Genomic DNA, 22,471 nt, shown 5'->3' on the forward strand with positions numbered 1-22,471 from the left:
TGTGTATCTGTGTATATGTATATGTATATATATGTATATATGTGTATCTGTGATTTATGCATAAAAAGAGGGAGATTTTCTTCATTCCTGCCTGCTCTAGAACCAGTTTTCACCCTCTTAGGGCAGTATCACTCCTTTTGAGAATGCATGGTCTAGGGGAAAGCAAATCTACTTTAAGATAGATAAAAATCTACTGCAAATCTATAGTAGATTTTAATACCACCATCTATCAGAAGTCCCCAAGTGACTGAATGCATCTAGGGTGATAAGTACTTGAAACTCCACCATGAAAAGGAAGTATATTTGAGGTCTTCAATCTAAATCTTGAAGCATATGAGGAAAAAGCTCCAACTGTCCTAATTTTAAGGTGATTCTAATAGTTTGTAGATGTTTTAAATTTTTGTGTTTACAAAAAGCTAGTAACAGCTAACTCACCTATTCCAAATATTATAACTGTCAGAAAGCCAGCCATCATAAAAATTACTTTTCAGCCAGCTATAGTTTTCACAAAAAGGGAAGAAAACGTTGTAGTGTGTCTTTGATCTAATTAATTTCACATCTGTGGTTTGATGTTCAATGATAGGAAGATTGAAGTCATGTTATCTGAGATAAAGCTTTCTTCAGATATCCAAATGCTTTCTCCAAAACACAATGCCTTTGGTTTTTGATTTGTATATTTGTTTGTTTCTTCTTATTAGTTAGCAAGAGGTGGGAAAACAGATTCATCAACTGCAAGTAGAGAGTGGTGAGTTGATTCCCAAATCACAGCTAGGGCATTGCCTGTAACGAGATGACCATATCCTTGCCCTTTCCTTTTTAAAACCTTAGTGTATAATGACTTCGTAGGCCATTTTATTGGTTTTTTCACCTGTTGGACCTGGTTAAAGATACAGTTCCAGGTGAAGAGAGTAGAACCTTATAAAGTTGGAAGAGACGTTAGAAATAATTTCTTTTTTTTATCTTTTAAGTTCAGGGGTACATGTGCAGGTTTGTTATATAGGTAAACTTGTGTCATAGGGGTTTGTTGTACGTATCATTTCATCACCCAGGTGTTAAGCCTAGAACCCATTAGTTAGTTTTCCTGATCCTCTACCTCCTCCCACCCTTCACCCTCCAATAGGCCCCAGTGTGTGTTGTTCCCTCTATGTGCCCGTGTGTTCTCATCCTTTAGCTCCCACTTATAATTTCAGTAGCTAACAAATACTTACTATTATGCCAGCACTGAGATAAGTGTACTTCAAAGGAAAGTATAAGGGAATACTTATAAGTATTAAGTAATACCTATAAGGGAATATTTAATAGTGGGGAATAGGGAGTAATTATACTAAACTGTGAAGAATGAGTTGAAGATAGCTAGGCTAAGAAAAGATTAGCTGTCCAAGCAAAGAAAATAGAATATACAATGGCCTTGAAATACAATCAATGGTGTATCTGTGGGACTGAAAGACCAGTTTGGCTGGAAGCAATAGAATGGCAAAACATAGGCTGAAGAGGAAATTAGGATACAAAGCAAGTAGAACCTCATATGACACATTAAAAATTTGGAATCATAGGCTGGGTGCAGTGGCTCACGCGTGTAATCCCAGCACTTTGTGAGGCCAAGGTGGGCAAATCACCTGAGGTCAGGAGTTCCAGACCAGCCTAGCCAACATGGCAAAACCCTGTCTCTACTAAAAATATAAAAATTAGCCAGGCATAGTGGCAGGCATCTGTAATCCCAGCTACTTGGGAGGCTGAGGCAGGAGAATTGCTTGAACCTGGGAGGCAGAGATTGCAGTGAGCCGAGATAGCACCACTGCACTCCAGCGCGGGTGACAGGAGTGAGACTCCATCTCAAAAAAAAAAAAAAAAAAATTGGAATCATATTTTTTTTATTGAGGTATGATGCACATACTACAAAATGTAAAATTTGTTGTTTTTCAGGGTATGAAAATCCAGGATATTTATGGATTCATAATGTGCAGATATCACCACTAATTTCAATATTTCCATCACTCCAAAGAGAATCCTTATACTATTAAGTCACTTCCAATTCCCCCTTGCCCCATCCTCTGCCAACCACAAATCTACTTTCTGTATCTATACATTTGCCTTGCCTGGACATTGCACATAAATGAAATAGAATATTTGGCTTTTTGTGTCTGACTTTCACATGGCATAATGTTTTCAACATTATTCCATGTTGTAGCAGGTATTAGTACTTCATTCCTTTTTATAGCTGAATATTTCATTATATGAATATGCCATATTTTGTTTGTCCATTGATTAATGGACACTGTTATGAAAAATGCAGGCCAGGTGTAATGGCTCACCCTGTAATCCCAACACTTTGGGAGGCCAAGGCAGGAGGATTGCTTGAAGCCAGGGGAGCAAGACCAGCCTGGGCAGCATACTGAGACACCCCATCTGTACCAATAAATAAGTAATTAGCTGGGCATTTATTTGGTGGTACATGCCTCTAGTCCTAGCTACTGGGGTGGCTGAAGTGGGAGGATCACTTCAGCCCAGGAGTTCAAGGTTATAGTGAGCTATGATTGCGCCACTCTACTCCAGCCTGGGTGACAGAGCAAGACTCTGTCTCTGAAAAAAAATAAACTGACCATAAATGTCTGGATTCCATGCTTCAGAGTTGACTAGATAAATAAGAAAGGTCTGGATTTTTTATTTTGTTCCACTAATTTGTGTGTCTAACCTCATGCCAGTACATTATCTTGATTACTGTAGCTTTATAGTAAGTTTTGAAATTGGTAAGTGTAAGTGCTTCAACTTTTTCTTCATTTTCAAGATTATTTTGGCTATTCCAGCCCCCTTGTATTACCTTATGAGTTTTAGGATCAGTTTGTCCATTTCTGCACAAAAGGCAGTTGAGATTATGATAGGAATTGTGGTGAATGTATCGGTGAATTTTGAGAGTATTGAGTTTTTAACAATATTGAACCTTTCAGTCCATGAACACAGTATGTCTTTGCGTGGATTTAGGTCTTTAATTTCCTCCAGTGATGTTTTCCAGTTTTTAGTATGCAAGTCCTTTACTTTTGTTAAACTTATTCATAAGTTTTATTTCTTTTGATGCTATTGTAACTAGCATTGCATTCTTAATTTTTGGTAGTTCATTGAGATTTATTGACTTTTATATATTCATTGTGTATCCTGCAACCTTGTTGAAGTCATTTATTAGCTCTAATAGTTTTTGTTTTGTTTTGTTTTGTTTTGTTTTTGGGACAGAGTTTCGCTCTTGTTGCCCAGGCTGGAGTGCAGTGGTGCCATCTTGGCTCACCACAACCTCCGCCTCCCGGGTTCAATCGATTCTCCTGCCTCAGCCTCCAGAGTAGATGGGATTACAGGCAAGCGTCACCTTGCCCAGCTAATTTTGTATTTCTAGCAGAGCCAGGGTTTCTCCATGTTGGTCAGGCTGGTCTCGAACTCCCAACCTCAGGTGATTTGCCGGTCTCAGCCTCCCGAACTGCTGGATTACAGGCATGAGCCACCATGCCCAGCCTAGGGAGGTTTCTTCTCTTTTTTTTTTTTCTTTTTTTTTTGAGACAGAGTCTCGCTCTGTTGCCCAGGCTGGAGTGCAGTGGCACCATCTCGGCTCATTGCAACCTCCACCTCCCTGGTTCAAGTGATTCCCCTGCCTCAGCCTCCCTAGTAGCTGGGATTAAGGTGGACACCACCATGCCTGGCTCATTTTTTTGTATTTTTAATAGAGACGGGGTTTCACCATGTTGGCCAGACTGGTCTCGAACTCCTGATCTCAGGCAATCTGCCTGCTTTGGCCTCCCAAAGTGCTGGGATTATAGGCATGAGCCATGGTGCCCGGCCTCTAATAGTTTTTTTTTTTCATGGCTTCCTTAGGATTTTCTATATAAGACATGTCATCTGCAAATAGGGGTAATCTGACTTTTTTCCTTTCCCATCTGGATGCTTTTTTTTTTTTTTCTTTTAAGACGGAGTCTCGCTCTGTTGCCCAGGCTGGAGTGGAGTGGCACTATCTCAGCTCACTGCAACCTCCGCCTCCTGGATTCAAGCAATTCTGCCTCTGCCTCCTGAGTAGTTGGCATTACAGGCATGCACCACCACGCCTGGCTAATTTTTGTATTTTTAGTAGAGACGGGGTTTCACCATGTTGAGCAGGCTGGTCTGGAACTCCTGACCTCAAGTGATCCGCCCAGCTCGGCCTCCCAAAGTGCTGGGATTACAGGTGTGAGCCACTGTGCCCAGCCTGGATGCTTTTTATTTCAAGTTTTTTCCAAATTGCCCTGGCTAGAGGATACATGCAGTGTTGAATAGAAATGACAAGAACAGACATTCTTACCTTTTCCCTGATCTTATGGGGAAAGCTTTGAATTTTAAAGCATTGAAGATGATGTTACTTGGCTTTTTGTTTTTTTTAGATAACTCTATCAGGTTGAGGAAATTTCCTTTTATTTCTAGTGTTTTTATCATGAAAGGGTGTTGGATTTTGGTTTCTTTGGTAGTGTTTTGTTTTGTTTTGTTTTGTTTCGCTTTTGAAACAGGTTCTTACTCTGTCATCCAGGCTGGACTGCAGTGGCATGATTATGGCCCACTGCAGCCTCAAGCCTCCCAGAGTGAAACTATCCTTCTACCTCACCCTCCCAAGTAACTGGAACTATAGGCACATGCCACCATACCCAGCTAAATTTTTAATTTTTTATAGAGATGGGGGTCTCACTGTATTGCCCAGATTGGTTGGATTTTGTTCAGTGGTTCTTTTTCCATGATAATGTGACTTTTGTCTTTTACATTAGGAATATAGTATATTACACTGATTTATTTTTATTCAACCAACCTTGCATTACTGCATTAAATCCCACTTGGTCATGGTGCATCACTGTTTTTATATGTTGCTGGCTTTGATTTGCTAGTATTTTGTTAAGGTTTGTTTGTTTGTTTGTTTGTTTTTCCTGAAGACGGGGTCTCACTGTCACCTGTTCTGGAGGGCAGCGGCACAATTATGGCTCACTGCAGCCTTGACTTCCCAGGCTCAAGTGATCCTCCCATTTCAGCCTCCTGAGTACCTGGGACCACAGGTGCACACCACGATGTCCAGCTAACTTTCATATTTTTTGTAGAGATGGCATTTTGCCATTATGCCCAGGCTGGTCTGGAACTCCTGAGCTCAAGCAGTCCTCCTGCCTCGGCCTCCCACAGTGCTGGGATTACAGGCGTGAGCCACTGTGCCCACCCTGTTGAGGACTTTTATGTTCACTTTGTTTCTTTTTTTTTTTTTAGACGGAGTCTTGCTCTGTTGCCAAGCTGGAATGCAGTGGCGTGATCTCAGCTCACTGCAACCTCTGACTCCCTGGTTCAAGCGATTCTCCTGTCCCAGCCTCCCGAGTAGCTGGGATTACAGGCACACACCACCAGGCCCAGCTAATTTTTGTATTTGTAGTAGAGATGGGTTTTCACCATGTTGGTCAGGATGGTTTCAATCTCCTGACCTCATGATCCGCCCGCCTCGGCCTCCCACAGTGCTGGGATTATAGGCATGAGCCACTGACCCTGGCCCCTATGTCCAGTTTCATAAGGAATGTTGGCGTGTAGTTTTGTGATGTCTTTCTCTGGTTTTGGTATCAGGGTAATGTTGGTCTAAAAAAATGAGTTGAGAAGTCCTCTCCTACTATTTCAAAAAGAGTTTGTAAAGGATTGGTGTTTCATTCAATGTTTTGTAGAATTCACCAGTGAGGGCATTTGATCCCAGTTGGGCTTTTCCTCCTGAGAAGTTTCTTTATTACAAATTCCATTTCTTTTCTTGTTATAGGTCTATTCAGATTTTGTTTCTTTTTGAGTCAGTTCTCGTAGTTTTGGTCTATTAGTCCGTTCTTATGTTTCTATGAAGAAATACCTGAGAGTGGGTAACTTGTAAAGAAAAGAGGTTTAATTGGCTCACAGTTCTTTAGGTTTTGCAGGAAGCATGGTGCTGGCATCTGCTTGCCTTCTGGAGGCCTTGGGAAGCTTAACAATCGTGGCGGAAGGTGAAGGGGGAAGCTGGCCTCTCACGTGGCAAGAGTGAGAGCAAGAGAGAAAGAGGTGTCACACACTTTTAAACGACCAGGTCTTGTGAGAACTATCTCAAGGATAACACCAGGGCATGAGGAATCTGCCCCTGTGGCCAAAACACCTCCCACCAGACCCCACCTCCAACATTGGGGATTACAATTCAAGGTGAGATTTAGCAGGAGCAACATCTAAACTGTATGAGGGTCTTTCTAAGAATTACCCATTTCATCTAGATTCTCTAAATTGTTGAGATAACAACTGTTCATACTGTTCTTTTACATTCCCATTTATTTCTATAATATTGATAGTAATATCCCCTCTTACTTTTCTGATCTAGTATAATTTGAGTATTCTCTTTTTTTTTTGTTTTGGTTGGTCTAGCTACAGAATTGTCAACATTGTTGACGTTTTCAGAGAACTAGCTTCTGTTTTTATTCATTTTTCTCTTTTTATTTGTTTCATTTATGTATACTCTGTGTATTTCCTTCTGCTTTGCTCTTTTTCTAGTTTCTTAAGGTAGATGGTGTGGTTATTGAATTTTTTTTTTCTTTTTGAGATGAAGTCTTGCTCTGTTGCCCAGGCTGGAGTGCAGTGGCGCGATCTCTGCTCACTGCAAGCTCTGCCTCCCAGGTTCACACCATTCTCCTGCCTCAGCCTCCTGAGTAGCTGGGACTACAGGCGACTGCCACCACACCCAGCTAATTTTTTGTATTTTTAGTAGAAACGAGGTTTCATCGTGTTAGCCAGGATGGTCTCGATCTCCTGACCTCGTGATGTGCCTGCCTCGGCCTCCCAAAGTGCTGGGATTACAGGCGTGAGCCACCGCGCCTGGCCCAATGTGGTTATTGATTTTAAATTTTAAGGTTTTGGTTTGTTTGTTTGTTTGTTTGTTTGTTTGTTTGTTTTGAGACAAGATCTCAGTCTGTTGCCCATGCTAGAGTGCAGTGGCGTGATCATAGTTCACTACAGCCTTGAACTCCTGAACTACTGGGACTGCAGGCACGTGCCAGCACACCTACCTAATTTAAAGAGATTTTTTTAGACACAGGCTCTTGAATTCCTCACTTCATGGTACTCTCCTGCCTCAGCCTGCCAAATAGCTGGGATTATAGGTGTATGCCACCATGCTTGGCTTATCTTTTTATTTATTTATTTAGTTAGTTATTTTTGACACAGAGTCTTGCCCTGTCACCCAGGCTGGAGTGCAGTGGCACAGTCTTAGCTCACTGCAGCCTCCGCCTCTCAGGATCACACCATTCTCCTGCCTCAGCCTCCTGAGTATCTGGGATTACAGGCGCCCGCCACCATACCCAGTTAATTTTTTATATTGTTAGTAGAGACGGAGTTTACCATGTTGGCCAGGCTGGCCTCGAACTCTTGACCTCAGGTGATCTGCCTGTCTCAGCCTCCCAAAGTGCTGGGATTACAGGCATGAGCCACGGCGCCTGGCATCTCTTTTTTAAATACAGGTGTTTATAGCTGTAAATTTTCCACTGTGCACTGCTTTAGTTGCATCTCATAAATTTATTGACACTTATTTCATGTCCTAACATATGGTCGGCCCTGGAAAATATTCCATGTACAGTTGAGAAAAATGTGTATTATGCTGTTTTTACTGGAATGTTCTATAGATATCTGGTAGGTCTAGTTGCTTTACAGTTTAAATTTTCTGTTTATTTATTGATCTTCTGCCTAGTTGTTCTGTGTATTACTGAAAGTGTGGTATAGAAGCCTTCAACTTTTATTGTTGAATTATCTGTTTTCTCCTTTTCCTTCCGTGAGTTTGCTTTCTACTTTGGGCTCAGTTAGGTGTATTTATGTTTATAAGTGTTATTTTTCTCTCTCTCTCTTTCTCTTTTTTTTTTTTTTTTTTTTTAAAGACAGGGTCTCACCCTGTTGCCCAGGCTGGAGTGCAGTGGTGCAGTCATGGTTCACTGTAGCCTTGACCTCCTCTGCTCAAGCTGTCCTCCCACCTCCGCCTCCAGAGCAGCTGAAACTACAGGTGCACACCACCAAGCCCAGCTAATTTCTAAAAACCATAGAGGTGGGTTCTCACTAGGTTTCCCAGGATGGTCTTGAACTCCTAGGCTCAAGCGATTCTACCACCTCAGCCTCCCAAAGTGAGCTGCTGCACCCAGCCATTGTTATCTTTTTGTGGATTGACCTGTTTTGTCATTATCTTTGTCTCTAGTAACAATATTTTGTTACTATACCTTAATACCTACTTTGAGACAGGTTGAGTATCCCTAATTCAAAAATTCAGAATGCTCCAAAACCAAAACTGTTTAAATACCAACATGATCCTCAAAGGAAATGTTCATTGGAGCATTTCAGATTTTCAGATTAGTGATGCTCAACCAGTAAGTAATGCAAATGTTCCAAAATCTGAAAGGGAGAAAAATCTGAAACACTTCTGGTCCCAAGCATTTCAGATAAGGGATACTCAGCCTGTATTAATATAACAACTTTAAGTCTTACTTGATTACTGGATGGTGTAATCCAGTAATCTTTCCTGTCCTTTTCCTTTCACCCTGTTTGTGTCTTTGAATCAGTCTAGCAGCTGGTGCCAAGACGCTAGCTGCAGCGCGGGAGGTGTGTGGCCAGGGCTGTGTGCTCCACAGGGCGGCGGGAGCTGGGAACAGATGGTTGCCCTGTCCCCTTCCTAGTTGGATGGGCAGGAGCCCTGCCCTCCCAGGTGCAGCTGCAGCTGTGGAGCAGGCATCCCTGCACTCTCGGGGGCCCGGGAAGCCCCCCTTTCCCCGCAGGCTTGGAAACGCCTACTCCCGCTGCCTGGCCTCTCCCCGCTCCCAGTGCCCACTCGGAATTCAGAGTAAAGTTGAGACTGAGCCTGCTGCTGCTGGGACCTGGCTGGGTGTGTGCGCACTAGGGGCAGCGCCAACACACCAGCCTCATGCTACCTTGGTCCCCCTCTGGACTTTCAGCTCTGATGAGCACATGAGGGAGGCTGAGGGTGAGGCTGAGGGCAGCTCGGCATGGGCCTGCCCCTTGGCGTGAACAGCCTAAGCACCGTGGGCACCTTGGATGTCAGGTTGATGGTGGCAGGAGGCAGATGGTCTCCTAGGTGGAAAGGGGCAGGCCCCCGGTGAAGCCACACCTTCAAGCCAGAGACAGCTAAAGCCTGGGGGTCAGACTGCAGATCCATGGCCCGGAGTGAGAATTTATGGTGCTTTTTCTGCGCCCACCCATGGCTGCCCATGGACCCATCAGCACATACTTACTCCCATTTGAGGCCCATACAAACCCCAGACTCAGCCAGACTCAGAGATGTTGGGACTACCAGCTGCGAGAAGGAGCTACTCACTGTGGGTCTCCTCTCCACTGAGAACTGGTCACTTGTTGGGACAACCTGCCTGCAGAAAGGAACTACCCACTGCAGCTCTCTTCTCCACTGAGAGTTGGACGCTCATCAGGATGACTTACCTGCAGAAAGGAGCTACCCACTGTGGGTCTCCTCTCTGTTGAGAGCTGGACACTCATCAGAATGACCTGCCTGCACAGAAAGGCACTGCAGAAAGGAGCTTCCCACTGTGGGTATCCTCTCCACTGAGAGCTGGATACTCGTGGGGATGACCTGCCTACGGAAAGGAGCTACCCACTGCAGGTCTCCTGAGGGCTGTTTTGTCTCTCAGTGAAGCTCCTCTCCGGCTTGCTCACCTTCCAGTTGACCGTGAACCTCATTCTTCCTGGACACAGGATAATAACATGGGACCCACCGAAACGCGGGACTGAAATATCTGTAAAACAGGGCTGAAACATGCCCCCTTGCTCACCACATTGCAGACAATGAGAAGGAAAGAAGAGCTGAGGCCCTTTGGGGATCCCAGACCTAAGAGCTCCCCAAACCAGGGTTGTGACACCGTCTTTGGGGCTCTGGGATTCTTGATGTCTCCAAGCTTCAGGGTGCCACTGCGTTCCCCAGTACCCACAGTGGAAGCCACTGTGGTATGTCTGATCCAGATACAACCTCACAGGGAGCCAGTGCCTGGATATGCCCGCCCCACTGCATCCAGCATGCCTGGCTATGCTCAGTGGCTGGACCCCGCGCTCGCTCATACACCCCTCACTGCTTCATGCCTGGCTCACCACCAGCAGGCATGGGATTAGGCCCAGTAGCATGAGCCAAACACAGCCTGCTTGGCCAAGTGGGCGGAACAAGCCCAGCAGGCCCTAGCAAAACTCAGGCAAAGGCACCACCAGCCACAGAGGTTTCGAACTGGAAAAGTGACACCATAAGTATCCTGTGACAACAGCATATAGTTGGATCATGTTTTTAAGGTCATGTAAATTACACCTTCATACATTATATGCCCATATTGTTGTGTACAGGTATCTTTTGAAGCAGAGTTGGGGAAGAAAGGTTACATACAACAAACACTTATACTGTTTTATTTTTTTTTATTTATTTATTTTTGAGACAGGGTCTCGCTCTGTCTCCCAGGCTGGAATGCCTTGGCATGATCTCACATCACTGCAGCCTCTGCCTCCCCAGTTCAATAGATTCTCATGCCTCAGCTTCCCAAGTAGCTGAGATTACAGGCGAGTCCCACCACACCTAGCTAATTTTTTTGTATTTTTAGTAGAGATGGGGTTTCGCTATGTTGGCCAGGTTGGTCTCAAACTCCTGGCCTCAAGTGATCCACCCGCCTGAACCTCTCAAAGTGCTGGGATTATAGGCGTGAGCCACTGCACCTAGCCTATACTGCTTTATATTATGTTGTTATCAAGTTACTCTCCAGTATCATCTCATTTTAGCCTGAAGGAGTCCCCCTTTAGTATTTCTTACAGGGAAAATCTGCTAGCAACTAATTCTCTTAGTTGTTTATCTGATAACATATAATTTTTAAAGTTTTAGTTTGGAGTCTTGCTAGATATAGAATTCTTCCTTGAGGCTGGGTGTGGTGGCTTACTCCTGTAATCCCAGCACTTTGTGGGGGCCAAGGTGGGAGGATCGCTTGAGGCTAGGAATTCAAGACCTACCTAGGCAACATGTAGTGAGACACCATCTCTATTAAACATTTTTTCTTTTAATTAGCCAGGCATAGTTGTGAGTTCCTGTCATTCCAGCTACCTGGGAGACTGAGGTGGGAGGATCGCCTGAGCCCCAGCATTCAAAGCTACAGTGAGCTATAATGGTGCCACTGCTCTTCAGTCTGGGCAACAGAGTGAAACCCTGTCTCAAAAAGAAAATAAAATTCTTGGTTGACCTTTTTTTGCTATCAGTTTTTTATCTTTTTTCTTCAACAATCAAAGTAAACATCAGGTCTTTGAATATCATCTCACTACTTCTGGTTTCTGGTGAGAAATCAGATGTCAGTCTTACTTAGAAACCCTTGTATGTGATGAGTTGTTTCTCACTGCTTTCACGATTTTGTTTGTCTTTGTATTTTCAGTTTGATTATGGTCTGTCTAGGTATGGATCTCTTTTAGTTTATCCTACTTAGAGACTGTTGAGCTACCTTCATGTGTAGATTAAGTTTTTTCTCAAATTTGCACGTTTTTGGACATTATTTCTTCAAATACTCTTTCTGGCATTTCTATCGTTCTAGGATTTCCATTATGCTTATGTTGGTACAGTTGATGGTGTCCCTTAGGTCTCTGAGACTGTTCACTTTTCATCATTCTGGATTTGTTTCCATTCCTCAGATCAAAGGACTGTTACAACTCTGTCTCCTTCATGCCATCCACAAGGCAACGAATGATAGGGGGATGTGTTTCAGCTCGTTTGTGTTACAGCTTATTCAGGCCCACTGCCCCACTCTGGCTTGCGGCTCCTGGCTTGGCCCTGCCACTGCTTCCTGTCATGCGGGGCAGCTGTCGGCTCCTGGCAGAAGGCAGGAGGGCTACAATGTTACAGCCCCTTTCCCACCAGCAGGTTCCGCAGGTTTGGCAGGTTCCAGGGTCTTGTCCGGCATCTGAGAAGAATGAGGTTACACAGACATGAGAGACTGAGCAAGGTAGAAAGGGATTTTTATTGAGCAACAGAACAGCTCTCAACATGAGAGGGGACCCAAAGTGGATAACCCTCTGTGTGATAGGGGGCCCAAAGGTAGGTAGCCCCGACGTGTGGCTGAGTCCGGGGTTTTTATGAGCTCAGAATGTGGGAGTGCATGTGGGAGTGCATGGGCGGGCCTGGAAAAAGCATCACTGGACTGGCCTTCGGCATCGAGGAAGTTTTCATTCTAGTTGTGGACTCTGCCCGGAACTGGCATCCAGTTTTCAGGCTTCAGGCTGTCTTTGACTTGAATGTTGGGTTTCACCATGGACCCACCCCTGTCTGCCTGGAAATTTGTCTCTTGCTGCTATCAATCCTCCCTCTGAAGACGTACATCTAACTGCCATTAGGATAAGGACAATGACCACAATTGCTGCTTTCTGCTGATGGGGTGCTGTTTTGCAAAAACAGCAGTCTGATCTCTCTCAGAGGCCTAAGAGTTCCCAGTAAAAGGGAGCCATCGTCTGAGGCTCTATTTGCATGACCATATGGAGTTTAATGATCTCTAATTGAGAAGAAACAAATTTTATAAGGAGGTTAAATATACGTGGACCAAATATGTGTATTATACAAAGAGAAGCTAGAAGGGGAAAATGTAGTCCCAAAGATAACAGAAATAAGGAGCAAAATAGACTAAAACGTGCTGAAACAATGTTATGGCTAGAGCTGTTTCACCCTGGTGAAAGAAATTAAATCTTGTATGGGGGCAGTTAAACTTTAGAAGAAAAATAACTGTTTAGGGGAGTATATAATCCCTTGGGGGTTCGGGATTAAGGAGTCCTTGGTAAAGATGCCTTGTGAGGAACAGAACAAGGGTGAGAAAAGCAAGCCTAGGGGAGACTATAAAGAGGATGTCCATGGTAGGTTAATGACACTTAACCTTTTGTCATTTAGCTTGAGGTCTCTGATTTTTTCACACTGGTACTTCAGGTACTGTTTCAGGTCAATAGAGGTAATTCCGTCAGTTTTCCCAGGCCTTTACTCGAGTATAATGGATCTAAGAATATTTTCCAGTGACATTTACTGCTATAAGAGTAGAAAGAAGTATGGTATAAGGTCACTCCCAGTGCTGACCTAGAGAGGGAGAGAGGGTAGAAAGTGCCTTTACCCAGTACTATGTCCCCTGGGTTGAATAGAGATGACCCTAGTTCACAGAATTGGGCCTCTGACAGTTGTTTCAGTTCCTATTGGAAATGGGCCAAAGATGTTATACATGTAATCTCATCAGAGGTTTCTTGGTCTAGCAAGAAATCATTGGTGAGAAAAGGTCGTCTGTACATCATTTCAAAGGGATTTAAACCCAGCTTCGAAGGGGTGTTTCTGACATGTAGTAGGGCTATGGGAAGAAAAGTAATACAGGGCAGATGAGTCTCTCAAGACAGTTTTCTGCGGTACCTTTTGATAATATCTGTCTTTTCTCCCTTTCCTGAAGATTGTGGTCTCCAAGCACAATGAAGATAGTATTGTATGCCTAGTGCCTTTGAGACCCCCTGGGTGACAGCCTCCTTGAAGGGCCGTTATCACTCTGGAGGTGTTTAGGAAGTCCAAAACGAGGAATTACATCATTAATTAGTACTTTTATCACCTCAGAGGCTATCTGTGTCCAACATGGAAATGTTTCTACCCAGTTAGTGAAGATATCTACCCACGCTAGAAGATATTGGATGCCTCTTGTCTTCCGCATAGGGGTGAAATCTATCTGCCAGTCTTCCCCTGGGTAACCTCCCATTATTTGGGTTCCGGAAGGGAGAAAATGTTGCTTGAGGGGATTATTTCTAAGGCAGGTCTCACAAGCATTAGTGACCTGTTTGAGCATTTTTAGCAGATTTTTACTTTTTACCTGAAAACCACATTTGGGCCAATTGATAGGTTTTATGCTTACCTAGGTGGAGGGCTTGCTGAAGGATTTTAAGAACTTTTAAGAACTACCTGGCTGGTAGCTGGTAGATAAAGTTTGCTGTCCTCTGATTGTAGCCATCCAGAGGGCTGAAAGGTGTGTCCCTGAGAGGTGGCCCATTCTATTTCCACAGGAGAATATTGAGGTTTTATTTCTCTTGAAGCCCTCCCAGATCAGAGGGGCCTCAAGTGGATCAGAAACCTGGGGCCCTCTTGCTACCGATTTAGCTGCTTGGTCTGCCAACTTAGTTCCCTCAGCTATTTCATCTGTTCGCTTCTGGTGGCCTTTACAATGTAATATTGCCACTTCCCATGGAAGGAAAACTGAGGATAGTGATCTCTTAATTTCCTGGTAGTATGAGAGACCTGTTAGCTGTGAGGAAGTCCCTTTCTTTCCAGATAGTGGCATGGGCAGAGAGGACTAGGAAAGTATACTTAGAATCAGTATAAATGTTAACTGCTTTCCCTTTGCTTAATTCAAGCACCCTTGTGAGGGCAGTTACCTCAGCTAGTTGATCACTTGTGCCTGAGGAGAGAGGCATGCTATCAATAATATCATTTAGGGTGACTATTGCATACCCTGCTTTATGGATGCCTTATTCCACAAAAGAACTTGCATCTGTAAAGAGAGTCCAGTCTGGGTTCTCTAAGGAGGTTTCTTTGAGGTCCTCTCTGCCCGCATAGATTTGCACTACTATCTGTTCACAGTCATGTTCAAGTTCCCCAGCTTTCTCTGGGAGGAAAGTTGCTGGGTTTAGGGAGGGACAGATTCTTAACTGCAGATCTCTCTAATAGCACAGCTTAATATTTGAGGAGACGGTCGTTCACTACCCAGAGCCTCCCTTTAGAAGACAGCAGTCCTGCCACATTATGTGGGGTATAAATGGTTACGTTATACCCCATGGTTACCTTAGTGGCCTCTGGTACTGACAAGGTTACTGCTGTGACTGCCCAGAGGCAGGCTGGCCATCCTTTAGCTACCAAATTAAGCTCCTTGCTTAGGTAACCTACAGGTTTCTAGGCTGGACCTTGGGCCTGAGTTGGAACTCCCTGGGCCATTCCTTTCCTTTCTGCTACATAAAGATTGAATGTCTTCCCTGTGGGAAGACTAAGGGCTGGTGCCTCAAGCAAGGCTTGTTTCAGTTGGTCAAAGGTCCTTTTAGCCTCTGGTTCCCAAATTAGGGAGTGCGTCTTAGTTGCCTGAGTCTCCTTTATTATGTGATATAAGGGACAAACTATTTCACCATACCCAGGTATCCATAGTCCTGTAATCCCGAAGAATCCTCTCAGTTGCTTGAGGGTTTTGGGGAGAGGAAAAGAGGAGATGGACTTAATCCTTTCTTCACCTAGTTCCCTGGTCCCCTCTGACAAGACTAGACCTAGGTACTTCACTGAAGTCTGACAGAGCTGAGCCTTAGATTTTGAGACCTTATGTCCTCTGTTAGCCAGAAAATTAAGACAAGCCTTACTGTCCTCCCGAGACTTGCTCAATTGGAACGCAAAGGAGAATGTCATCTACATATTGTAAAACTTTCACCTGAGGATAAAGGAACTGCCCAAACAGCTGGGGGCTGTCTTAGAATCCCCGTGGTAACACCACCCAGGTTAGCTGTGTGGTCTGGTTGGATGGATCCTTGAATGCAAACAAGTACTGGCAGTTGGGGTGTAATGGTATGCAGAAAAAGATGTCCTTTAGGTTCAGGACTGTGAACCATTTAGTTCCCTCAAGCATTTGAGTTAGTAGGGTATAGGGATTGGGAACCACCATATGGATTGGAACCACAGCCTCATTAATGAGGCAGAGGTCTTGGACCAGTCTCCTTCCTTTGTTGGGTTTTTGTACATCCAATATCAGAGTATTACAAGGGCTGTTGCAGGGTTTAAGGAAGACCTGCATCCTTGAGTTATCAGTGATGGCTTCTAGCCCTTTCCTAACTTCTGGTTTTAGGGGATATTGTCTCTGGTTAGAGAAGGAGGTGGGATCCTTAAGGTGGACCCAGACCAGTGTGGCAGTTGTGGCTGCACCAATTTTCCTTTGAGTTGCCCAGACTTCTGGGTTAATTAATATTGGTCTGCACTAGGGTGAGACAGAGTCTGTCCTGGAGCCATAAGGATGATGGATCCCATACCAGCTAAAATAGCCCTGCCTAGCAGAGGAGTTGGGCTTTCAGTCATGATTTAAAAGGCATGGGTAAACAAAAGGTCACCTCAACTATAACTAAGGGGTTGGGAAAAATATCAAGTTAAAGTCTTTCCTGAGACATCCCTCTCAGTCATACTAAGAAAGGAGGGGAGGCCTGGTCTAATAAGTTGCCTCCCAAGAGGGAAAAAATCAGTCTCTTGTATAGCAAAGCTCCCTGTAGTTATAGGACTGTGTTGACTCCTGACATGGTTGTTGGGGAAAAAACAACTTAAATGCAGGGAAGGGAAGTTGCCTGAGGGAAATAGCCTCTTGCCCGATGCAAATGGGTTCCTTCAACAGGGGAAAGAAAACTCTCAATCATTACATCCTTCTTGCTTCTAAGAACAGACAAAAACCAAATTGTTTTAAATTACACTGCTGATGACTAAGCAAAATGCTCATTCCACTCAGTAATATTATCACTGTGGTTTGCAACAACACCCTTAACGTTGTATATGAAGAAGAGATAGGAGCCAGGAAAGAGAGAAAGAAAATGCTATAGGAAAGACGGGAGGTCTTGACTGACACCCGAACGGGCTGTTGGGGATTGGGGCCAGTCCAGGAGCCTTCAGGTAACACGGAGGTGTAGCCTCAGCCAGATGCCTTCAGTTGCCCGAGGACCTTATTCCGATCCTATGCATTGGCTAGACCTCTGTGAAGGGAGACTGGGTTGAAACAAAGCCAACATTCCCAGTACCCGACGGTGATGGCAGAGGCTTGACAAAGTCTTCCCCAGCAAGCCTTTCCTTTGCAGCTGTGCCTTAACTGCAAAGGAGAGGCTTAACTTAACATTCACTCTTAACTGGCTGACAGAAGCTCTTAACTGCTTCATCCGTTTTCGGAAAAAAAATGTGAAGGCAAGAAGCCTCAGAAATTAAAGTGTAAGAGGTCCACTCTTACCCTTCCACAGATCCCAGACAAGCCTCCAGAAATGACACAGGATTCATTCGGTGCCGCTATGCTGTCCAGCATCTCTGTGGCCTGTGGCACACCTGCCTGGGCCTCACTCGCCTCTAGGCTCACTGCTGGGCCCTCTCTGCCCACTCGACCCAGCAGACTGCTTCTGGCCCGGATTCCATACCCACTGTAGCTCTGCATTCAGCCCCGCAACTGGTCCAGTTGTGCCATGATTGTCTTCCACCTTGGGAGCCAGTGTCTGCGTGAGGGTGACACAGCGGCGCCCAAGAACTTGGAGATACCAGCAACCACAGAGCCCCGGCTGTTGCCCAGGGAGTCCTGAGGTCTGAGCCCCCAAGGACCGTTACAGCCCTGTCTCCTTCCCACCGCCCACAGCGTGGCAAACGGAGGTGGCAGGGGAGCGCATGTTTCAGCTTGTTTGTGTTACAGCTCATTCCGTCCCCCTACCCTGCTTCAGTCTGCGGTTCCTGGGCTGGCCCAGCCCCACTGCTGTTTCCTGTCAGGTAGCTGCCCAATGCCAGCAGAGGGCTGAAGGGCTACAGTGTTGGAGTTCCTTTCACACCCACCATTCAGCAGGTTCTGAGATCTTGTCCTGCGTTTAAGAAGAATGAGGTTATGTGGACACTGGTGAGTGAGCAAGGTGGAAGAAGGTTTTCTTGAGCAACAAAACAGCTCTCAACACGAGAGGGGACCTGACATGAGTAGACCTCCATGTGAGAGGGGATTCCAAAGGCAGGTAGTCCCCATGTGTGGTTGAGTCTGAGGTTTTTATGGGTTCAGAATGGAGGTTTTTATGGGCTCAGAGTGCAGGCTAATTGATCCATGGGTGAACCTGGAAAAAACACCATTTGATTGGCTAAAAGACATCCAGGAAGTTCTCACTCCGGTCATGGACTCTACACAGAACTGGCAGTCCAGTTTTCAGGCTTCAGACTGTCTTTGGCTTGAAGGTTGACGGGTTTCACTGGTTACCCTACCCCTGTCTGCTTGGGAGTTTGTCTCCTGCTCTTATCTACTGTATTTCTTTATTCATATTTTCTATGTTGTGAGAAATTATTCTTACGATTTTCTGGACTTGGATTCCTTTAGTTTTTCCAACTTATTTAAAAATAGCTTATTTAAAGTCTCAAGTCTAATGTCTGGATTTCCCTGGGCAGACTTTTGGTTTTTTGACTCTGTATGATCCATACTTTCTTATTTCTCTGTATATCTCATAATATTTTGTGAAAAATTGGATGTTTTAAATAATATAATGTGACAACTCTTGGAATTAGACTTTTCTTCTATGTTTGTTGTTGTCTTAGCTGTTGCTATTTGTCTAGTGAGTTTGCTGAACTAATTTTATGCAGTCTATATTCTGTGAAGAGTTGATGCTCTATGATTGGATGATGATTTCCTTAACTACTGGGAGTAAATAAATATCCCTTTGTTTGCCAAGGGGGTCTGTGTGTGCATTGGGGCATGCTTTAGTTCAGCCAAGCAGTTGACCCACTCTGCCTTAGCCTTCTTTCACTAGTTAAGGTTAATGTTCTTGTTGGGATTGGTAATGCTTTGATTCCCAAAGGGCATAAATTAAGAATTAGGGGAGTTCCTGTCTCAGCTTTCATGCAGAGTAGGTCTTCTGCGCATTCTTTTTATAAATCGTTTGGCAAATAAATGAAGTATACAAATACATAGCAGTGTTGTGAGAACATAGTTTTCTAATAACCCAGTAAGTGAATTTATACCATCAACTGACGTGGTCTTTATGGAAGTTATGCAGTAGAGGAACATAGTTATTTATCATTAATTTATTGGTTCTCCTGTAAGTACTGTGAAATAATTATACTTTGTTAAACACTTTATTTTACTAGTTTAGCTAGAATTGTTTCCTGTGAAAGGGCCACCTGTTCTATGAATTATACTTTGTATTGCAGCACAACCTGGTGTTTCTGTTCAAGGCTGCCAAACACTAGAGCATTCCACCTAAGGTTTCAATTGTGATATCAGTACATGCTATAGCATTTTCAATAGCAGTTTTAACCAAAAGTACAGAATTTAATATAAGTACCTAAACTTTTATTTTTTATTTAGGTTACTTACAGCAAGAAAACCTCATTTCTACCTGCCAGACTTTTATTTTGGAAAGTTCAGATTTAAAAGAATATGCAGAACATTGTACAGATGAAGGGTTTATTCCAGCCTGCCTACTGGTGAGTTATTTGTTCCTTAAGGGAAATATTTCATCAACACAAGAAACTAAAAACATAGTCATAAAATCAGCTTATCAGAAAAAAAAATTGAAATTGGCAGAAATTCGGTGGTTTATATTCATGCATGACTGGCAAGACCCAAAGAAGACCAGCTTTTCTTTTTACAAATTTATGCCAAAACTATTAAATGAATTACAACTTTGAGAATTAGTTTCAGAATGACACCTTCGTTTCTGATTAGTTTCGCTGCTGCTGTCTCCAAGCCTTTTTTTTTTTCTTTCCTGACCTGTATCTGGCTGCTCCTTTCAGACAAATGTAAAACATATATTTTGATATATTATTGTCATCTCTTTTTTGCGAAATATCACTAGACCAACAAACCATCATTTGGTACATAGTGGATACCTTCCAGAACTACATCATTTCACATGGTGTTTGTCATTTTATTTTAAACATGGCTCCTTAAAGACTATCACAGATAACATGAATGTCTGCTTAGGAAACTGAAAATGATGCAAAACTAAAGTTAAGCAGGGTCATAGAATAGAATATACACAAATCCATTGTATTCTGTATGCCTGCAATGAACAATTGGAATTTGAAGATTTTTTGAAAATACCCATTTATAATAGCAACAAACAAACAAAATGCTTAGAGATAATCTAACAAAACATGTGTGAAATCCAAATGCTCAAAATTGCCTGAGATCTAAGGCCTGAATAAAAGGAGAATTGTATTGTATGCACAGATTGAGAGACTCAATATTGTTAAGGTGTTATTTCCTCCCAATTTAATTATAGATTTTTCACAGTCAAAATGCCTGCAAGCATTTTTATAGATAACATGAAGCTGAATTGTAAGTTTTAAATGGAAAAGAAACTAGAATAGCCTAAACAGTTTCTGAAAAAGAACAACTTGGAGGACTTACATTACCAGATTTCAAGACTTACTAAAAAACTGTGATAATCAAGATTAAGGGGCATTTTTGATAGTTTAGGCATGTGGAACCAAATACAAAGTCCATGTAGAGACCCACACATCTGATTTTGATAAAGGCTTAAAGGCAATTCATTGCAGAAAGGATGGTCTTACCAACAAGTGTTGCTGGAACACTCAGACATCCATATGTAGAAAAAGAACCTCTACAAATACCTCATACCTTATGCAAAAATTAACCAAAATGGATCAGAATGTAAAACACAGGACCGTAAGACTTCTAAATGAAAACATCAGAAAAAAATCATGCGAAGTTGGATTTGACAGTGAGTTTCATATATGACACCAAAAGCGTGGGCTATAAAGGCAAAAATTAGGCAAATTCAACTTTATAAAAAATTAAAAACTTGCTCTACAAGAGGCATGTTAAAAGAAATAGGCTGGGCCAGACACAATGGCTCATGCCTGTAATCCCAGCACTTTGGGAGGCCCAGGCAAGAGGATTGCTTGAAGTCAGGAGTTCTGTACCAGCCTGGGCAACATAGTGAGACCTCATCTCTAGAAAACAATTTTTAAAAATTAGCCAGGTATAGTGGTGCACTTAGTCCCAGCTGCTTGGGAGGATGAGGCTGGAGGATCACATGAGCCCAGGAGGTCAAGGTTGCTGTGAGCCACAACTGCACGGCTGCACTTCAGCCTGGGTGACAGAGTAAAACCCTGTCCCAAAAAAACGGGCTGGGTGAAAATATTTGTATCTTACATGTCTGATAAAGGGTTTATACCCTGAACATATGTGTAGAATTCTTAAAACTTAACAACAAAAACCAAACCATTTTTTAAGTGGATAAGAGATCTGAAGATACTTTACCAAAGAAAATATACAGATGGCAATAAGCATATGAAAAGATCTTCCATATCATTAGTCATTAGGAAAATGCAAATTAATGCCCCAGTGAGATACTAATACCTATTAGAATGGCTAAAATAAGAAAACAGGTTTAAAAACTGGCAAGTCCTTGACCACAAATATGCAGAGCAGTAGGAACTCTTGTTTGTTACTGGTAAGAATTAAAAGTCATACAGTTGCTTTTGAAAACAGTTTGACATTTGCTTATATGATTAAGCATATACTCCCCATGTGAACCAACACTCACATTACCCAAATCAATTGGAAAACTTGTGCTCACGCAAAAACCTAGACACTGGTGTTTGCTTATAGACGCTGGTGTTCGCTTATAGTTGCTAAAAACTGAAAACAGGCCTAGTACGGTGGCTCACACCTGTAATCCCAGCACTTTGGGAGGCCAAGGTGAGCAGATAGCGAGGTCAAGAGTTCAAGACCATCCTGGCCAATATAGTGAAACCCTGTCTCTACTAAAAATACAAAAATTAGCCGGGCATGATTGCCCTCGCCTGTAGTCCCAGCTACTCAGGAGGCTGAGGCAGGGGAATCGCTTGAACCCAGGAGACAGAGGTTTTGGTGAGCCAAGATTGTGCTGCTTTACTCCAGCCTGGGCAACAGAGCAAGACTCCATCTCAAAAAAAAAAAAAAAAAAAAAAAAAAAACGGAAAACAGACCAGGCATGATGGCTCACACCTTTAATTCCAGCGCTGTGGGAGGCTGAGGCAGGAACATGGCTTGAAGCCAGGAGTTCAAGGCTATAATGAGCTATGAGCAGCCACTGTACTCCAGCCTGTGTGACAGAGAAAGACCCTGTCTCTAAAATATAAAGAAAAAATATGTAAAAACTGGTGACAACCAAGATGTCTTTCAAAAAGTGACAAACTCTAATGTGTTCATAGCAAAGCAATACTACTTCTCAGCAGTAAAAAGCAACATGCTATTGATTCACACAATAACATGGATGAATATTAAATAAATCCTTCTAATTCTAAATTAACAATTCTGAACAAATAACAAATTGTAGATAGTGGGAGCCAGATTCCTCACTGTGTGAGGAAGAAGATATAAATAAGCATAATAATGAAACCAGTGGTGTTGGGTTATAGTCTGAGATATTAGTATGACACTGTGGTTATTTTAATATATATATACAGCTAGATGATACAAATGCTTGTATATATGCATTTATACATGTATATATAGCTGTCTGCTGAGAGGGTCTAGAAGCAGTGATACCCAAGTAGCTATAATGTCCTAGTCAAACAGGCAAGATTCTTTAGAAGCTTGGATGCAAACCCTAATTTCAGTGGCTATTTTCGTTTTCAATTACCTGCTTCTTTACCCTTTCCTCATCAGCTACTTTGCAGTCATATCTTTTATTAAGTTGAATGGTAGAATCTTTTCTTGTG

At 43.1% G+C, this 22,471-nt stretch overlaps 1 protein-coding gene across 2 annotated transcripts in view; it reads left to right on the forward strand.

Annotated features, from left to right (window-relative positions):
- LOC100593369 (protein NPAT) overlaps positions 1–22,471 on the forward strand; it is a 61,561-nt gene that overhangs the window by 6,167 nt on the left and 32,923 nt on the right. For both annotated transcript variants that reach the window (XM_030829291.1, XM_030829292.1), the window contains exon 2: positions 19,104–19,222. In XM_030829291.1, the coding sequence (XP_030685151.1) occupies positions 19,104–19,222 (119 nt within the window). The remainder of the gene's footprint in view (positions 1–19,103; positions 19,223–22,471) is intronic.

Source organism: Nomascus leucogenys, chromosome 15 (assembly GCF_006542625.1).
Source record: "Nomascus leucogenys isolate Asia chromosome 15, Asia_NLE_v1, whole genome shotgun sequence".
Classification (NCBI taxonomy): Eukaryota; Metazoa; Chordata; class Mammalia; order Primates; family Hylobatidae; genus Nomascus; species Nomascus leucogenys.